Source organism: Canis aureus, chromosome X (assembly GCF_053574225.1).
Source record: "Canis aureus isolate CA01 chromosome X, VMU_Caureus_v.1.0, whole genome shotgun sequence".
Classification (NCBI taxonomy): Eukaryota; Metazoa; Chordata; class Mammalia; order Carnivora; family Canidae; genus Canis; species Canis aureus.
The window spans coordinates 46,893,217-46,913,787 of record NC_135649.1 but is presented as its reverse complement, the minus strand read 5'-3'; the positions used below and the strand labels follow the sequence as shown (position 1 = coordinate 46,913,787).

Genomic DNA, 20,571 nt, shown 5'->3' with positions numbered 1-20,571 from the left:
TGCTAGATAATGCAACTGTGATGGTGGGAGCAAAGGAGAGGTGACTGTATTGGGATGTCTATATTCCCAATTTATTGGGGGCAAAAGATATATGAGTGTTTCTCATATACCAAAAGTGGGTCTTGCAGAACAATCTGTTTGGTATTAGGGGACCAGCTGAAGAGAATTATTTGGGGATGATATGGATTCTACCAGAGAAACTATATGGAATGGACAGCTGGAAAACCCAGAGTTGAAGAGAAAAGAGCAATAGAATGTTTAGCTTTTGAGACAAGAGTTGCAATGGAGGATCCTCAGGTGAGTCTGCTTTAAATGTCAGCTAGACCCAGAAAGCACAAAGCCAAACTTACTACACAACTGTAAAGAGCTGTCTACTCCCTCCCTTCAACTCTAGACAGGTCTGAAGTCAAAATTAACAAGCTGGGGAGGATGGGGAAAGAAAAGAAAATGAGCACATACCTTACCCTAAGGTGGGAGGTCCATCTGAATTTGGTGCCAGCTGAGGGAAGAGAGGTTTAACCCTAAATTGAGTTCAGAGGATTCTTTTTTATTAGAGGCTGGGGGTTATAGTCACTGAAATGAAGCTTGATTTGTTATTTAAAGTGACTGTAGGGCTCTTTGGAGTGAGCAGCAAAACCACGGGGCCTGGGTAAAACTTAAAAGTACTAGACAGAAGTAAAGTTGCATTTTGGTTGTATCTCACCAGTTGTTCTTGCTCAGTAGATTGACTACCACTGCTTGGTATGATGTTTGTGATGTGTCATGCTACTGTGTTTTTGCATTAATTTTGCTACACTAGCTTTCTTTTGCTTAGTATTTACCTAATATATATTCTTTCATCCTTTTATTTTGAACTTTTATGGATAATTTTAAGGGCATCTTTGAAAAATAGCATGAAACTACATTCTGTGCCTTGAAAAAAATCCAATCTGAGATTTTCTTTTACTATGAGTTTAATCTATCTACATTTATTATTTTTACATTATTATTATTGATATAGTTATATTTCTGCCTTCCTATTTTGTGTTTTCTGTTTATCATGTTTTTTCTTTGCATTTCCCCCTTCCTCTCTTTTCCTGCCTTGTGTTGGACCAAGGGAGTTTTCTCTGGAAATTTGGAATTTACACATTCTATTTTTGTTTTTTTCTTATTTGATAAGCACATTCTATTTTTTAGTGTGTATCCTAACATTTTTTCTAAATTAACTATATTTTTAAGCAAAATATAGACTATCTCCAACTTCTATCCTCTTCCTTATACACTTTTATTTTTTTAAAAAAATATTTTATTTATTTATTTATGATAGTCACAGAGAGAGAGAGAGAGAGGCAGAGACACAGGCAGAGGGAGAAGCAGGCTCCATGCACCGGGAGCCTGATGTGGGATTCGATCCCAGGTCTTCAGGATCACGCCCTGGGCCAAAGGCAGGCGCCAAACCGCTGCGCCACCCAGGGATCCCTACACTTTTATATTTTGAATTTTTTTGTTCAAAAAAACATAGGCACAAATTCTGATAACTGGAATTTCTATACACAAACTGTTAACCATTATTACTGTTCATAGCTCATGATGCATATTTAAATATATTATTTCATTTGATTCTAGAAAAAGCTCAGCTAAGTGTTACCTTCATAATGAATTAACAAATTAAGAAAAAAAGAAGAAAGTCAAGAAAACAGCTCTCCAATTCCTTTTTTTTTTTTTTGAAAGAGCAGGGGGAAGGGCAGAGAGGGAGAGAGTCTTATGCAGACTCCATGCTAAGACCCTAAGACCATGACCTGAGCTAAAATCAAGAGTCAGATGCTTAGTGGACTGAACCACCTAGGCAGCCCATGAGCTCTTCAATTCTTTTTTTTTTTTTTAAGATTTTATTTATTTATTTATTCATGAAAGACTGAGAGACAGAGAGAGAGAGAGCGCCAGAGACAAAGGCAGAGGGAGAAGCAGGCTCCATGCACCGGGAGCCCGATGTGGGATTCGATCCCGGGTCTCCAGGATCGCGCCCTGGGCCAAAGGCAGGCGCTAAACCGCTGCACCACCCAGGGATCCCAGCTCTTCAATTCTTAATGGTATCCTTAAAGTCCCTTAAATATCTAGAGACCTCAGGTTAAGAACCACAGATCTTAGGAATATAGTCTTCACCCTTTTCTTTTGGGAAGGGAGAAAGGAAAGACAATTATTCTGTGCCAGAAATTTGACTTAGGCAAAACAAGCCTTCTATATAATGGCTACCTTCAATGCTTTCTAAGTGTTTTATGGGTGTCATGAGAGTTATTTCACAACATGCTTCTATACCAATCCACATACATTCTCCTGGATGGAAAATGGGCTTATTTATGTTGATAATAATACTAATGAAAATAAGTAACAATTAGAACTATTATGGAACCACTATGTTAGCTAAGTGCTGAATCTCATGGGATAAATAAACTCTCAGATCCACCCTTCAGTTTTAGAAGGGAGGCCATTTAGTCATCAAGATAGCTAGATGAGGGGCACCCGGGTCACTCAGTAGTTGAGAGTCTGCCTTTGGCTCAGGTCGTGATCCTGGGGTCCTGGGATCGAGTCTTGCATCAGGCTGCCCATAGGGAGTTTGCTTCTCCCTCTGCCTATGCCTCTGCCTCTCTCATGAATAAATAAAATCTTAAAAAAAAAGATGGCTAGATGAAACTATATCACCTGTGTAGTTTCAAAATAGAAACACTAAATCAACAGATTCTGATAATAGTTTGCTTACATTTATTATAATTGCCCTCTTTTATCAGTAAAACGAGATGGCCTGGTTTAGGTCCTAATCAAGTACTTTAAGCCTCTCCTGAATATGCCTAAGGTGTTGCCTTTAAAAATAAAGCAGTTAATTAGAAATCAGCTAAGGTAAAAAGAAATCACATATGAACTTCACTGGAAATTACTGAATTTTCAGTCATTGGGATATTAACATATGTATTGTGATCTTAAGTTTTTCTCTCACCCCATTTCCTACAGAGAAGGAGAGGGAGATTTGTGGCAGAGCTGGAAGTAGAAGCTGCTTGAAGCTGGTGGCCTTTATGTCTTGAAAAGGATTATATTACTTGATAAAATCAAGCCAGATGTCCCTGAATGGGAATGGAGGGCATCTGAAGGCAACAAGAGAAGAGGTCAGGGTTTGTGGGTCCTTCCAGTAGTGGAGACATGAGTATTTTTCCAGATCAGGATCCAAGGAAGACTATGGTGGGCTCAGGAAAGCTGGGCACCTAGTCTTCCCCTAATCCAGAGGGTTGGATAGAAGCAGGGGATCTGAAGAAATCATGCTAATTCAGTAAATAAACATCTGATCCCTCACCAGTACAAACAGACATCTGACAGTGGGAATCTAAAGCTTCTGGGAATCGAAAGCTTTGGTGCTAGTTGTTAGTTGGTTAGTTGTACGGATGTCTATACAACTAATGGAGACAGGGAATCCCTAATAACAACTGAAGCAGACATCTCATCAACATGCTACAGTTGAATGTCAGGATTTTATTTATGTTCATTTGAAGGCAATTCATTTTTTAAAAGATTTATTTGGGGACACCTGGGTGGCTCAGTGGTTGAGTGTCTGCCTTCAGCTCAGGGCATGATCCCTGGGTCCTGGGATCGAGTCCCACATTGGGCTCTCCACCGGAGCCTGCTTCTCTCTCTGCCTATGTCTGTGTCTCATGAATTGGTGAATAGTATCTTTTTTTTTTAATTTTTATTTATTTATGATAGTCACACAGAGATAGAGAGAGAGGCAGAGACACAGGCAGAGGGAGAAGCAGGCTCCATGCACCGGGAGCCCGACGTGGGATTCGATCCTGGGTCTCCAGGATCGCGCCCTGGGCCAAAGGCAGGCGCTAAACCGCTGCACCACCCAGGGATCCCTAAATAGTATCTTTAAAAGACTTGAGAGAATGTGAATGCATGCACATGCATGTGCACAGGGGAGGGTCAGAGGATGAGAATCTTCAGACTCTGAGTGCAGAGTATAATGTAGGGCTCGATCCCACAACCCATAAGATCATGATGGGTCAAAACCAAGAGTTGGACACTTAACCAACTGAGCCACCCAGGCACCCCTAAAGGCAATTTTAAAATTTGGTATTTCTAACATGTTCAAGTGTGTGAGCTAAGATCCATCTGTTTGCTATGCCTCCTATTCAAAGTTTCAGGAACGAAGGAAACACAGTGTTTTGTGAGTGTTATAAACTATTACACAACTGTCCTCTAAATGTTACGAGTCCTTAAGAAATCTTCTAGTTGGCTAGGCCCTAGGTCCCTCAGAGGACATAATAGTTCTAAGACTATGGCAAAATATGAACTCTGGTTATTTCAGTTATGCGTGTGCTAGAAATCTTTTAGTTGTCCCCTCTGATCCATTTTTCCTCTGTGTTGTGTCCACCAAGCTTACCAATATAGATCACATCAAAGACTTTACTTCCTTTGGCTTCCATTTTGGTTAAAGGGTAATACCAAGAAGAGTGAATTCAGGTATTTTATATGCCATCCTGGATTCTTTGAGGTCTCTGTGAACTAAGTGCATCGTCCAGATCACAGCTACTGTCAGGTGGCCCTTTCTATACAACTACCAACGAGTAATCACTCCCTCCTCCCCTCCTACTCTACTATTAGCTTATAGGTAACACCATATTGCAGGCTGAATTGTGTGACCTCTAAATTCATATTGTGAAATCTTAACCCCCCAGTACCTTAGAATGGGACTGTGTTTGGAGTTGGAATCTTTACAGGCAGTTAAGTTAAAATGGGGTCATTAGGCCTCCTTAGAAGAGATTGGGACAGACAGGTACACAGGTTAAGGACCATGTGAAGTCACAGGAAGGCAGCCATCTACAAGCCAAGGAGAGGCCTCAGAAGAAACCAACCCTGCCAGCATCTTGATTTTGGACTTCTAGACTCTGTAACTATGAGAAAATAAATTTCTGTTGTTTAAGCCACCTAGTTTATGATACTTTGATGTGGCAGCCCTAGCAAACTAATACACACCATGACTTTACTCCTCTGTTGACAACTTGGGAAAAAATTCTCTATTAAACTTCTCAAATCATCGATTTGAATAAAATTTATTTCCTGCTGGGACCCTGACTGATCTAGGAGGATCATACAGGACTCATTTCCAGATTTGTTCTTACTGTATTTTCTAAAATCTCTCCAGTAACCATGATAATTTATGTTTTTACCATAGAAGTAAAAAAACAGTGTCATGAAACAAAACTTGGTTTGGTAAATTTCCTTATAGAATGGATTTATAATCATAGACATCCATCAACCCTCCTCCACAAATCCCCTACTCTAGATTCCCACTATTATGTCTAAGGGATTATAAAAACAGAACATGAACTCAATGTTGGAACTAGGGAAAGCGGCCATCCTTGGTCCAAAATCTGTTAAGTATTTCTGAAGGTGGCTGCCCATATTTTCTTTTGTGGTCAAGAGCAAAGCTCTGCGTAAGTGTAAGGAACTATTATAGTATCCACTAAATATTCTGTTATGCCAGCCCAATTCACAGGGGCAAGGAGTTCTTATAAGCAGCACTAGAAAGCAGTCACTCTGAGAAGCCACAATGAGGGAAGAGGAGGGGAACTGGCAATGACAGCATACTCCTGGCTGCCACACCCAACAGAAAAAGGAATTCTTTTACTGGGAGTCAGAACTCTCTGATACCACCTAGATCTTTCCCGAGCCCGCGGACTAGTCAGCCTCAATAATATTAAAGGCATGCTGCAAAATACTTGCTTTGAAATTTAGAAACAAATTTTATTTAAGATCTGAAATACAATTCCTAAAATATCAACTTCTCCAGAAAACCGTGGCTACACAATAATGCATTGCCTCTATCATGTTAGAACGTGCATTAGACTCAAATACAAAAACCATGAAACAAATCACCATCCTTCAACAATTTGAGCAAAGATAGAATGCCTAAGGAACAACATAGATGGACTTGCAGAGGATGGGCTGTTTTACTTCAAGCACCATAAAAAAAAGAGCACAAATGCATGGGTTTTCAGGTATATACATTAAGTTGAACCTTTGGCACTAGGAATCAGGGCATTTTGTCACATAGCATTAACACATATTAGAAAATTGTGTAGTGTCAAAGGGATAGAACCACCAGCATTCAAGCAATGTTGTCAACTAGGCAATAAAATGTTCTACTGAATGTTTCTTCTTCGTCTAATTACTGCGTACACTGGTAGCAACTTTGAAATGAGAAAAGGAGCTTGTACTCCTTTCATTTTCTGTTTAAAAACACAACAGAAAACAAACTGAAACATAAGCCCTGTTATACATTAACAATTTTAAAGAACATCAATTATACAAGAAAAAGACTAAGAACGAAAAGAGTGTTTACAGATACCAGACATAACAGTGAGTGGTCAGTAGACCCTCACAGGGCTTTGCGGTGGTACTCAGCCGAAGCCACTTTGTAATCACTGGCAGTAAACAGAGATGTAGCATTCTTTGCCAGATATTTTAGGAAATCATGCAAATAGCCCAACAATAATGCAAGGCTCTTCTCATCAAGGGGCGTATACGCCAACATTGCTCCAATTCTTACAAATAATCTCAGTAGGTGTGGGGCTCCATAAACCTGGGACATTGGTGCATCAGGGTGAGCCAAGAGAATTTCAGCATACTGGGGCCTCTCAAATTTGTAGAGCAGCTGAGTGCCCAACATCACATTGAAATATTCTTTTATTCCTGCCACAACTTCATTAACTGCATACTCCTTATTATCAACATTTCCCTGCGACTTCTTACAATTTGCATACTCTTCCAGAATAGCATCTACATTTTTCTTAGCAGGGAGTTGAAACAGCTGCTTCTGCCTGGTAACTAAGTCCCAGTCCTCAACAAGCCATGGTTTTAATTCTTCAGGAATCTTCACTTTAACTTCCATTCTATTCTTAAATGCCTCCTCACTTTCAACAGTGGGGTCTGCCCGGGCCCTTTTCTTCCGAGGTGGCTGGGGTGCTTCACTGGTACTGCCACCATCACCGTTTCCAGGTGTCTTCTGTTTGTTCTTTCTGGTCTTCCTCACTGATCCTGAAGGGGGGTTCTCTGCAGAGCGACCCCCCCATCTGCCTGGGAGAGCTGGTTCCAGATTCTTCTGCTGTGGACCAGCAGTCTTCTTTCCTGAGGAGGCCCCTCTCATCTTACTTCTCTGCATATTACTTCTAGTTGGTTTTTTGAAGTTGTCTTCTTCTGCAGATTGTTGTCCACGAGTTTGAGAACCCTGCTTTCTGGAACTCATTCAACCCTGTTTTTATTCCAACCACTGTAATATATAAAATATTTTACTTCGTTGTTTTCTATCGTGACCTTTAACACATACTACTTCATAAAGGCCTACCACAGTAAAACACAAGCTATTTTCTTGGAATTTAGATTTCAAATCCTAGTTCAGGATCATTTGTAAGTGACTGACTTACTACTTCCACCCTCTTTTTGATTTTCACTACCAACCACTACTCACCCCATCCAATCGCTCATCAGACTTGCCCATAAGTTAGTTTTTTGGTGCCACTCCAAAGACAGAAATATAATTTTAGAAAAAAAATAAATTAAATGGAAAAGAAACTACAAAAGGCAGTGGAATTGAAATTAAAACTGTCTGAACAGGATAAATGACAAGATAAAAGAACAAAGAAAGATTAGTTGACTGGAGGCAAAATGAGTAGCAGTAAATGTTTTTGTAGGAGTCCAAGTAATCCTGAACTAGGGTGATAAGAGTCAAGGGAAACTGAATACAAAAATTGGTAAATGAAGAAGAGGGAGCAGTCAAAGGTGGCTTTGTACAAATACATCTATTCAATTAGTTATCATACATTATTGCCTATCTGCTTTGGGACAGATACTATGCTAGGTCCTAGGGTTTAAATCTAAGGTGACAATTAAAAAAACGAGGTTAGTACAATGACGGTTATAGGCACAGAGTATTTTGGAGCAAACAAGAAATGGTACATGACACCACTGTCAGTATTAGCTTGTTGGAGAAGGTGATAAATCAGAGAGAAGTCAGTGATGACTCCCAGGTTTTGAGAATGGGTGATTAGGTCATTAGTACTATCACCAAATAAGACTGCATCTAGAGGAGGAGGAAGTGGATTAGAGAGGAAAGAACTTCAGTACTGGATCTACTACGTGTGAGATGTAAAGTTAGATATTTAACTTTAAAGCTCAGGTGAAGGTCAGAGCCTGAAATGGAGATCTGAGGGTAATCATCACACAGCTACTACTGGAAGCTAGGAAAGCCATCAAAATCATTCATGGACAGAAGAGGAAGAAAAACTGAACCAAAGTATGAAATTCTGGAAAAACCTAAAAGAATGGTATTTAAGGGATTAGCAGAGACCAAAAACAACACAAAAATGGTCAGAGCAGCCATAGAAGAATTAGGAGAATGTTATTTTGGAAGCCAAATAAGTCAAAGAGTTTTAAGAAAGGAAAGGGATAATGTACAGTATAAAATGCAGCAGAGGGAACTAGTAAGATAAAGATGAAAAATAGGGGGCTATGATTCTTATAGTGTGACACAGGAAGCAATTTTTTTGACTTACATAATCCTCTTCCTTCTTTCCCTTCCAAGTACTCCTAGTGTTTTCCCAGATGGAACCTCCCAAATCTCCTGGGATGGTCTGGAAGGATGAGGCGGAAGACACAACCTAGAAAGGAAAACAGGTATCTGCAATGAAGATAAACTTTAATTCAGAAAAAAATTTTTAAAAATCTAATTTTTTGACCATGTGGTTTGCAACTGTAATATCAGAGAAAATATGTAAGTTCCACTGTTAGACCTACTTCATTTAGGCTCTGCCTTTTAAAAGTTGTGAGGACTTGGGCAAAATATGTATGCTCTCTTAGTCTCTTTTTTTCATCTATGGAATGAGGGAAACTACCCTCAGATTTCACAGGTTCTTTTTTTTTTTTTGATTTCACAGGTTCTTAAGAACTTCATAAATATGATTTGGCTAAATAGCTAGCGAAGTATCTTTTTTTTTTAAGTTTACTATCTTTCAACGTTTTATTTATTTTTTTAAGATTTTATTTATTCATGAGAGACACACAGAGAGAGAGAGGCAGAGAGACACAGGCAGAGGGAGAAGCAGGCTCGATGCAGGGAGCCCGACGTGGGACTTGATCCCGGAACTCCAGGATCATGCCCTGGGCCGAAGGCAGGTGCTCAACCGCTGAGCCACCCAGGGATCCCGCTAGCAAAGTATCTTATGGGAATACATGTGAATATGGATATAAAGATGTTCACTGCAGTGGTGTTTTTAATACTGAAGAACTGGAAACACAAATATTCAATAGGAAAGTGGTAATATAAATTATGTATGCAAACTATGGAAGAACATTCAAATGAATTAAGCAGAGAACCACGTATGAACATGGAAAGATGCTCAATTCTACATTATTGGGTAAATAGGCATATTGCATAATATGTACAATAGGATCCCAAAAAGATAGCACAGGTCGGGAAGTAACAATCAGTCTCATATAATTCTTATGTAGTGTGTGATCAAATTCCTGTTTTAAACTGTTATGTACAAATGCATAAGTACCTAGGTGAATAAATACCAGACTGTTAAAATCGGTGTAACCTCTGGTAAGAAATGAGGGATGATGGTGGATCAGCCTTAAACCAGGTTTCTTTGGTTAACTGTGGACTTTCACCCACAGAAAAAGCCCCTCAGCCAATCCCTACCCTTAAAATGATGTGAGCAGGTGTCAGGAAAGCCCTGTTGGGGGAAATAGAGGTAAAAAATGCTAGTCAACTAGAACCTAGAATCAGGGAAACCAGTTATTAGAAAGAGGCCCGAGTGCTAGGGCTTTCATGAAGCAAACGATATCCTCTAAGTAAAAGTACCCAAAGAGTAGAAAATAAAGGGCAAAGGTGGTCCTCAGAGAGCATCAAAATCTGTGAATACGGATACAGAACCTGTGGGAATCAGAAACCTGCCTGAGAGGGATATACAGACACATCCTGTGAACGGTCAGTGACCAGTGTGTCATGGCATTACACTATAAGCTATCAAGCATACAAAAATATTTCTAAACAAACATTCATTGTGACCAGGACAGGGGACAAAGTATCTGAGTGTATCAGAGTTTTTAGTTAAATACAGAAAACCTACCTCAGAGCTAATATAGTGCAAAGTTTCCACAAAACAAAGGGAATAATTAAAATATCAACTAAAGAAAGCAAGATGGCTCAGTGCCAGCCAGTGTAAAACAGAAGTAAGGCCAGGTTGGACAGGAAGATTTTTGGAAGTCTCACGGTCATCAGCAATTCCTTACTGAGGAACTTGAAAATGATAGCTGAATCTACTGTACATCGTTGGCACTAATTACATATATTCATTCATAGGAAAACTATGAAAAACAAATTCTACCTGGTTCTAATTAACTGGGTGAATTCTGTTACTCTCTACAAATTCTTCTATCACTCATGAAGTCTCAATGAAATGTCTGACATTATATAGAGAAGTACCTGTACCACAAGTCAACGTTTGCGACAGTGAATAAAGCCACAAAAATAGGGGATCCCTGGGTGGCTAAGTGGTTTAACGCCTGCCTTTGGCCCAGGGCATGATCCTGGGGTCCTGGGATTGAATCTCGCATTGGGCTCCCTGCATGGAGCCTGCTTCTCCCTCTGCCTGTTTCTCTGCCTCTGTCACTCATGAGTAAATAAATAAAATCTTTAAAAACGCCACAAAAATAGCCTTTACAGAAATTCTCAGTACTTTTTTAAGATTTATTTACTCATGAGAGAGAGAGAGAGAGAGAGAGAGGGAGGGAGGGGCAGGCAGAGAGAAGCAGGCTCCACTCAGGGAGCCCAATGCGGGACTCAATCTCAGAATCCTGGGATCACGCCGAGCCAAAGGCAGACGCTCAACCACTTGAGCCACCCAGGCATCCCAGTACTTTTATTTTTATTAAGTATCCTACAGACCAAACAAGCAACTATTCCTACCTGAAAGTCAGAAATCAGACATCAAAAGAAGGGAATACCTGCCTTTTTGATGTCTGGTTCCACTTTTAATACAAGTTTCTGGACAGCTTTGCACTTTGTACCTCCCTTCCCAGATTAACACTGCTTCCATGGTCAATGACAGATGTGCTGTGCACATTCATTTAAAAAGTTTACACTATAGATTAATTTGGGGCCACTTTAAACTTTGAGTTTGCTAGATTGTCTTGAGTTTCAGGTTTTACTAATGTTGTTTACTGGCTTAGTATACCTACTCTTTGCTCCCATCATGCTCTCCCTTGTCTCCATCTAAATACCACACAAGTCCTATTTCCTTCCTAACTCTCCAACACTAGTCCACATTTCTCTTCCATCTCCAATACCGTATGAAGCTAACATTAGTACTCCAAAGTTTATTAAACATCTTGTGTTAGTTTTGGTTACAGAACTACACCATTAATCTACTTGCCACAGGTCTTGTTATTTGTACTGTATATATTTCAGAGCAACACTTAGGTGAATCCAAGCGAGGAAGAAATTCAACACATCAAGAAAATGGAGGCACAAATTAGGGACAGGTCATCAAGTATTTTTCCACTTGTTTTCTATAAGTCAGCTCTAAGATAAGCCAGACATTGAGAAAACACATTTGTGGGTTTGGCCTAGTTCTTTTTATTTTCTGTGTAAATTCTCATTTAAACAGAGGTGAGCTTATATTGGACATCACATCTAATCCTCCCTAAAAAAAATCGATATCACCACTGGTTATTTTCCCCACGTAACATAATATATGTAAATCTGGAGAGCTGTTTATCATCAAATGGTCATACCTTAATCTAACCTTTGTGGAAAGTGATTCCCCTTCAATTTACCCTGTAATAACTACTACATTTCTGTCCTATTTCCTATTATTTAATATTTACAGATGCAGATTTAGTGGGTCAAGAGGTAATAACATGTTGCCAAATTACTTCCCCCATGCTGTACTAATTTCTAACCTTACAAGTAGTGTGTAAAACTATCACTTATACTCTGGTGAGCAATGGCTAGGCTCATTTACAAAATTTGATAAAATGTTTACTGTTTCCATTTACTAGAGATGCTTTAACATTTAAAAAGCATCTATTGGGTATATAGGCTTTTGTCCTGTGCCCATTCAATTGGGTTTTAGTGACTGTAACATCTATAGGATCTTTTTATATATCAAGAGTTGTCAGTCTGGGACAATTATTTCCCCTAATCTTCTTTTACAAAGCTCGATGTTAAGATTTTAAAGTTTTATATAATGAAATATTAGTTTTTCCTTCCAGTGTTAAATGATGTCATACTAATGGAGGTTTTAGATTTTAATTTCTTAATTATCCAGAATTTATTTTGTAAATTATGAACTGAAAATCTGTATTTTGCCCAAGTAGTTAATTTTGTAGGTAATCTTTCTTTTACATATGTATATATAAATTCCAAAATACATAAAGATGGAGGAATTCTCCCTTTACCCACCCCCATCCCAGAATGAGTGTGTAGGCTTTCAGATCTTATGTACATACTCACACGAATACGTATCTTTAAAACTAAATGTGTATTTTATATTTGATTTGGCAAAGATGAGACATATTGCCCCATACCTTTTATCACTGTGGGCATCATTTTGTCCACACACACCTAGCTCATTCTTTTTAATATCCACATCACTCTATCTTGATGTGCCAGAATTTAACCAGTCCCTTATTAATCAACATTAAGTTTCCTTCATTATTATAGAAATGCTATAATAGACCTAAGTGTACAGATATATTAGAGCATTAGGAATTTCAGAATTATTCTCAGAAGAACTGTTTAAACTTTGAGGAGATAAAGGCAAATTTAATTTGCAAAGAACCCCTCTAATTTGTACTCCCAGCAAAAACATTAAAGTTCATTCACCTATACCTTCAACAACATAGGATAAACATCTTTTGGAAACTTTTTTTTTGCTTATAGTATGTAGTAATATCATGGAGTATCTTTCATATTTTCATGTGTATCTTTTTCTTATGTGAATGTTTTTGTTCTCTTTCAGTTAGGTTGTTTGCTTCCTTTATTGATTTCTAACAATCAAATCCTAAGTTTTCTTGGGTATGTTGGAAATATTTTTTCCAAACTCCTTTTCCTTCTCTGGGTCTGTCTGTGTGTGCATGTACGTATCACACAGACAAATATGTCAACCTTCTCCTTTGTGACCTTTGGCATTTAGGTCACATCTAGGGAAAACGTTCTCAAATCAATAAGCATGATTTCCTATATTTCTTGGTATGCCTAGATTATTCCAAATACATAACTTTTCCTATTATTAATTATTGAAGAGGTCATCCTTTCCTCACTGATTTGAAATTCTATCATAGGACATTTTAAATTCCTAGATGTACATGCATCTTTTAAGGTACTCTTCCCAATGATTTCTGATTATTCAATTTTTAAAGGTTATTACCATTTTTAGGTCACCTGTTCTGTCACAGTGATGTCTGTTCTCACACCAGTATTACATTGGTTTAATTATCATAAAGACACAGATGTTGCCCTAGAATATTCTAATACTTGTAAATGGTTTCCAAGGATGTTTGAGGAGTTATTTGTAATAGCAAAACACTGGAGTAAACCTGGAGGACTATCACTAGTGATTTAGAAAGATAAAAGGTATTTTTTTCCTTAAATGGATTATCATGCTAGTTAAAAGAATACCACTGTTGAAAGGAATCAAATAGAACTCCATGAATGGCCATGAAGACATCCAAGATAATCTACTGAATAAAAATAGCAAGTTGCAAAATAATACTTATAGTGTGATACCATATTTATGTAAAAGAAAACACAAAACAGTATTTTATATATATATGTATGTTTTTAAACAGGGTACATAATTTAGAGATCTCAAAGGGAATAAAACTAATAGCAGTTAACTCTGGAGAGTAAGAGAATTGGAAGTGAAGAAATGGAAACCCGAGCCTATTCTGTATTACTTAAAACTTTTTCATTATGAAGATAATATATTCACATATTACATGACTAAAAACCTGTATAAAAATATATATATTTAAAATTCAGTGATTTTGATTTTTATCCTTAGATCCCACACAGCTGGACTTTTCAGTAAAGTATCACTGTGTATCATACATTTTGTAGGCATACCATTCAGACTGTTCCCCCCTCCCCTTCTAGGTTCTGCCCATTCTTGGGAGGCACAGGTCAAGGTCCTTTTCCTCTCTGAGGCTTTTTCCATTTCAGGATACCCTGGACCTTGCCTTCTCTAAGCTCATACCAGCTTAACAGCCCACCTCCCTGCCTTTTGCCCTTAATAATTCTCCAAATGGCCTCCTGTAAAGGGGTTTTGTGCCTACCCATCTACTCCATCTTTTCCACCATGGCAGCGCCCTCCTCTGCAACCCAGTTTTCAGAAGGGGCAAAAAAAAAGTTACAAGGAAAATATAGTGACTCCATGGGAAAATGAAGCTCTCAAGTAACTGAAAAAAACCTTCCTTCATCTCATGCAAGTGATGGGCCATTTAGGAATGCAGACTCCTAAGGCTAGCATTTTGGTATGGGTGTATCACAATGAATGTGAACAACATCTCCTATGGTTTGTTGGAATAAACCTTCTAATACACATATACCATGCCAGTTACATTTATTATCCATTCTCCTCTGAATCTTGGAATACTTCCTTTCTGTTTAACATATTTTTTGAGTCTGAGACGAAGGAGGAATGACACAAAAGCTGTTAACACACTGAATATAGTTATTATTTCCTAGTTAAAATTATAGCTCCTGGAAATTCTCTTATAATAAATATGATCAATAAACTCAAAATCTTTCTAGATTGTTAAGACAAACCAGAAGTCGTAATTTCAGAATTCAGTTCTATGGTAACTGCTGCTTCTGGAAAAATCAGGAAAGAAACCAACAGTATTAATTTTTTTACATTTCCAAACAGAAGAATCCACTGCTTTTAGAAGTTTAGAGTTTATGTGTGTGTAAACCAGGATGTACCAGAATGACTAACAGAACCATAATTATTATTAAACCAAACACTTATATATGCCAAGCACTGTCCTGGTACTTTACACAAAATCTCTTCAAAAATCCTACAAACTAGAACTATTATCATTTCTATTTTACACATTAGGTAATTTAGCAACAAAGGGAGTTAAGTATCTTGCCCAGGATCACATAAGTGGTAGAGATAGAATCCAAATTAAGAAGTCAGTATTTGCTCTCAACCATTAAATTATGTTGTACATGAGATGCCATAAAAATTTCAAATATATATATATATATATATATATGAAACTAACTATAGGGTATCAAGTATAATATCTTTTATCAAAGAATGTAAGATCATACAGTCCTCTGTTGTTTGGGTCCTTGCTATACTGGAATCACCAGTGGACTTAGCTTCATCTTTCCCTTCTTAGAATTTAGAGTGCTTTCCCAGATAGGGGCTTATTAATCTTCAAAATATTCCTGGACAGTTAGGAAGGTTATGTGGAATTATCTTGTTTGAAAATTGAGACCAGGAGAAGGGAGGCACTTACTCAGATTCTGTAATCAGGGATGGTTCTGCAATCAGGATCAGATCTTCTGATCCTTATTATACAGCAAACTTAGCTTTTCTGATGTTGGCCTGGAAGGTCAAAGAAGGGGACAGAAAAGGACATAAAGTAAAAAGATATGAGATCCTTTTTTTCTCCATCAACCAATGCATTTTATCACACACAAAGGACACCACTGCTGATAAATAATGTACAAATGTGTCTTTTTCCTTTTTTGTGGTTATATTTTCAAATTTATTGTACATTTATCCTTATTTTTGATAAAGTAACTGTATTTTTATACTTTTTAATAAGGATAATTTCAAATGAATAAAAATGTAGAAGGAAGAGTATTATAAACCTATACCAATCACCCAGCTTCAACAATTACCAACTGAAGGCCATCTTGCTTTATCTATAACCCCACCCACTGCTCCCCCCACTCCGATTTTTTTTAAGCTCACTGAATAGCTGATTTTATGTATTTTATTACAGAAAATGTCAAACACATACCAAGGATGACGGAATAATAAAAGGAACCTCATATGCCCCATCACTTAGCTCAAACAATTATTAACTTAGGGCCAGTTTTGTTTCATCTATACCCTTCCCCACTTCCCTCTACCGCTGAGATTATCTTGAAGCAAATCCCAGTCATCAACGTATTTGAAGTCATTCTCCGACATTTTATTACTTAATCCACAAATATTTTCCTATATACCTCTACAAAATAAAGATAATTTGAAAACACAACCATTAATACCATTATAACGTCTAAAAAATTGACTTCAATTCCTTAAAAAAAAAAAAACACATCAAATCCATTTTCAAATTTTCCCGATGCATCTTAAAGTGTTTTTAAGTTGGTGTGTTCAAATCAGGATCCAAACAAGGCCTACTCATCGCATGTGGTTCATCTCCTCATCGCTCTCGTTCTCCATCTCCCCCACCCCCCGCCTTTTAAACTTTTCAATATGGAAAATTCCAATCCCCGCTATTTTGAGCTAATTCTCAAATAGTAAATTATTTCATCGGCAAAGATTGATATGTCTCTTTTAAAGCTCAAATTTCTTATAAGAAGAATCTGATGAGCAGAAAAAGCACTGTAATGAACAAATTTACACAATTTGTTTTTTTTCTCATTCTATTACGCGGGTTTTTCACTCCACAATAATAGCGAATATCTTTCGGAACCAGGATTGGTATTAAGCGTCTTATACGCACTAATACACAGTACAAGCCTCTGAGGTACACGTCTCTGAGGTAGATACTATCACTATCACCATTTTACAAACATGGAAACCGAGACACTGAAAGAACAGGAGCCAGCCCAAGCTGGGCGTTGGCGAGTAGGAATTTGAAAGCAGCTCTGCCCAACTGTGAAGGCACTACTTAATATTGTCAATATATGCGACGATAGAAATAAACCATCAACCCTTTCACCCCACCCCCACCCCGAAACCTGAAACGAGAATCCAGTTCTTTCCAGCAGCCGACGTGTGATCACTGCCGTCCCTCCAACCGCCATAGTAAAGCCAGGTTTCTCTGGCAACTGATATCCATAGGCAGACACGTCACCCTGGAGGCGGGCTTATGGTCTCCAGCCAATGATAATCGTCTTGTCTAAGTTTTAGAATGTTCCATAACCAAATGATTGGACGAAGCCTAACACGTCAGCGATGACTCTTCGCCGCAGTAAAGGCGGGTGCTAGCAACCTGCTTCTTCACGGTTAAGGCTTGAAGCAAACCAATCATCTTTCTGCTTTAGAGAAGGCTCTGGCCAATGACGCTTGCCCTCTTAGGTTCTTAGCCCGCCCTTCAAAAGCGCGACAGCCGTTGGGTCATAAGTCTATAGGGCAGGGTGTTCACGTGGCCTATTTTCACGACCCAGAGTTCCCCTGGCCAGAGTTTTTTTTTTTTTTTTTCCCCCTGCAGGGAGGCATTATGGGTTTTTTTTTTCCACTGGGAAAGGAAGTGCCTACGTGGCCTGCGGAAACAGGATGGGCGGAAATGAGCTAAGGTTCCCGCGAGTGGGGAAGCGCGAGGTCAAATTTGGGGCCACGCCCCCAACCTCTTGCGCAACTATCGGAGTGAAAAAGAAAACAGAGCGGGTGTTTTAATGTGTGTACAAGCTGGGGTGGTGGGTGTGTGTGGGCGTGGTGTTGGGGCCTCTGTGTGCGCGGGCGAGCTCCCGTGGCCTTGAGATTGGGATGTGCGCGCGGCAGCCCTCGTGGCGTTGGAGGTGGTGTCTGTGCGCAGGCGTGCGCCCCTAGCGTTGAGAGACAGCGTTGGGGTCGGCGTGTGTCCTGGAATCCGGGCGTGCGTGTATGCGCGCGCACATGCGTATGTGCATGTGCGCGTGCACGCGCGCTGTGTACAGAATATTCTCTACTTTTCTATAAGTTTGAAAATTGTTCTAATGAAAAAGAAAATAAGTCAAGGCGACCATAACCAATAAAGAGCATTTGCCAGGAATATTTTTACCTCTCCTAGCGATTTAATTTCAGACCGTAAAAATACACTTGCTTCCCACGTTTTTTCTCTTGCCAAAATCCTGTTTTAAACCATAGCCGTCCAAAAGGTAAGAGTCAAACGTTCCCATCTTAGCAATTCCAAAGAGCAGCTTTTTTTTTCGGTTCCCTAGTATCCTCTCTCCCCCCTCCAACGTTGCCTGCCATTCTGTTGGCACAAACACAATTTTCTGCCTCAAATATCTGTATGTGATAACCTTCCCCTTCAGTTTCTCTCTCTCTCTCTCTCTCTCTCTCTCTCTCTATATATATATATATATATATATATATATACACATACACACACACACATAGAGACTCTCAATTTCTGTAGAAGCTGAGGCTCTCTTACCTTTTTGTTTTGATCTCCAAGCACAGTGCCCTTCAGGCAAGTAGCACTCAGCTAGTTTTCCAGAAAGTTCTCTGGGTGAGGTTTATACCTCCTGAATCTGCCACTAGATGCCACCAAATCCCAGCAAAGGATTGGCTGTTAGTCCCTGGAATCCTGGGATTTTTCCCCCCCTTTCTTTTTTTTAGATTTTTTTTTTAAATTTTTATTTATTTATGATAGTCACAGAGAGAGAGAGAGAGAGAGAGAGAGGCAGAGACATAGGCAGAGGGAGAAGCAGGCTCCATGCACCAGGAGCCCGATGTGGGATTTGATCCCGGGTCTCCAGGATCGCGCCCTGGGCCAAAGGCAGGCGCTAAACCGCTGCGCCACCCAGGGATCCCTTTACCCCCCTTTCTGATTTGTTGAATTCCACAATGTATAGAGGTCATGTATATCTTTCATTGCTAAGGAAAAATCAAATTAACATTTGTAATTAGCCCAACCAGACAGAGAACTATAGCTCTAGATTCATATGTTTTTCCTTATTTCTTCTTTAAAAAAATTCTCCCCTCCAGCCCTCTTTCCTTTCTTCCTTGCCTTTTTGTGGGGTCAGAATTGATCAATGACCCCAGGCACTGATGCCCATGAAGATCTGAATCTTTTCTGTGCATCTTTTCCAATGCTAACAACACTCCCCAGTGGAAAATGTAGGTGGATATTTAGTCAATAAAGACAGATAAGAACTTGGACCCTGATATTGAAAACTGATCTTTTTCTCTTCAAATTTTTATTAAATAAGTGTGTTTGCACCCTATTTTTTGTAGTGGTACTGCTACACTTTGTTATGTCTTTGGAGTTAGAGACTTAATTTTAATTCCCGGCTTACTAGCTGTGAGACCTTGAGTAGACGATTTATGTTCACTGATACTCAGGTTTCTGCATGCTTTCTATATTTTAGATCCTGTGTCATATCCTATACATGGATATTCTTTTATTCCTCACAAATTCCTTATTAGATGGGTGAATAAATAAACTTCAACAAAACAAAAATTAATATTTTTAAATTATCAATCATATACACTTGTGTGCATGCATGCATGTGCACACGCACACACAGAGGGGTGAGGGCCGAGATTTGTTTTTATATTTATTTATTTATTTATCTATTTTTTTTATTGGAGTTCAATTTGCCAACATATAGCACAACACCCAGTGCTCATCTCATCAAGTGCCCCCCTCAGTGCCCGTCACCCAGTCACCCCCAGCCCCCGCCCACCTCCCTTTCTACCACCCCTTGATCGTTTCCCAGAGTTAGGAGTCTCTCATGTTCTGTCTCCCTTTCTGATATTTCCCACTCATTTCTTCTCCTTTCCCCTTTATACCCTTTCACTATTTTTATATTCCCCAAATGAATGAGACCATATAATGTTTGTCCTTCTCCGATTGACTTATTTCACTCAGCATAATACCCTTGAGTTCCAACCGTGTATAAGCAAATGGTGGGTATTTGTCGTTTCTAATGGCTGAGTAATATTCCATTGTATACATAGACCATATCTTCTTTATCCATTCATCTTTCGATGGACACTGAGGCTCCTTCCACCATTTGGCTATTGTGGACATTGCTGCTAGAAACATCGAGGTGCAGGTGTCCCGGCGTTTCACTGCATCTGTATCTTCGGGGGTAAATCCCCAGCAGTGCAATTGCTGGCTTGTAGGGCAGATCTATTTTTAACTCTTTGAGGAACCTCCACACAGTTTTGCAGAGTGGCTGTACCAGTTCACATTCCCACCAACAGTGCAAGAGCGTTCCCCTTTCTTCACATCCTCTACATTTGTTGTTTCCTGCCTTGTTAATTTTCCCCATTTTCACTGGTGTGAGGTGGTATCTCATTGTGGTTTTGATTTGTATTTCTCTGATGGCAAGTGATGCGGAGCATTTTCTCAGGTGCTTGTTGGCCATGTCTGTCTTCCTCTGTGAGATTTCTCTTCATGTCTTTTGCCCATTTCATGATTGGATTGTTTGTTTCTTTGGTGTTGAGTTGAATAAGTTCTTTATAGATCTTGGAAACTAGCCCTTTATCTGATACGTCATTTGCAAATATCTTCTCCCATTCTGTAGGTTGTCTTTTAGTTTTGTGGACTGTTCTTTTGCTGTGCAAAAGCTTCTTA

General features: G+C 39.1%; 1 protein-coding gene across 2 annotated transcripts; it reads right to left on the bottom strand.

Annotated features, from left to right (window-relative positions):
* Positions 1 to 5,747: 5,747 nt before the first annotated feature.
* On the bottom strand, positions 5,748 to 18,499 carry MORF4L2 (mortality factor 4 like 2). Of its 2 annotated transcripts, none has more exons than XM_077889243.1 (4): positions 18,421 to 18,499; positions 15,562 to 15,650; positions 8,580 to 8,684; positions 5,748 to 7,297 (listed from the first exon to the last, which is right to left on the bottom strand). In XM_077889243.1, the coding sequence occupies exon 4, from the start codon at positions 7,271 to 7,273 to the stop codon at positions 6,407 to 6,409; it is 867 nt and encodes a 288-aa protein (XP_077745369.1). In that variant the 5' UTR covers positions 7,274 to 7,297; positions 8,580 to 8,684; positions 15,562 to 15,650; positions 18,421 to 18,499; the 3' UTR covers positions 5,748 to 6,406. The 2 variants fall into 2 exon arrangements, with proteins under 2 accessions (XP_077745369.1, XP_077745368.1); XM_077889242.1 differs by lacking the exon at positions 18,421 to 18,499 and adding an exon at positions 17,021 to 17,190.
* Positions 18,500 to 20,571: the final 2,072 nt, after the last annotated feature.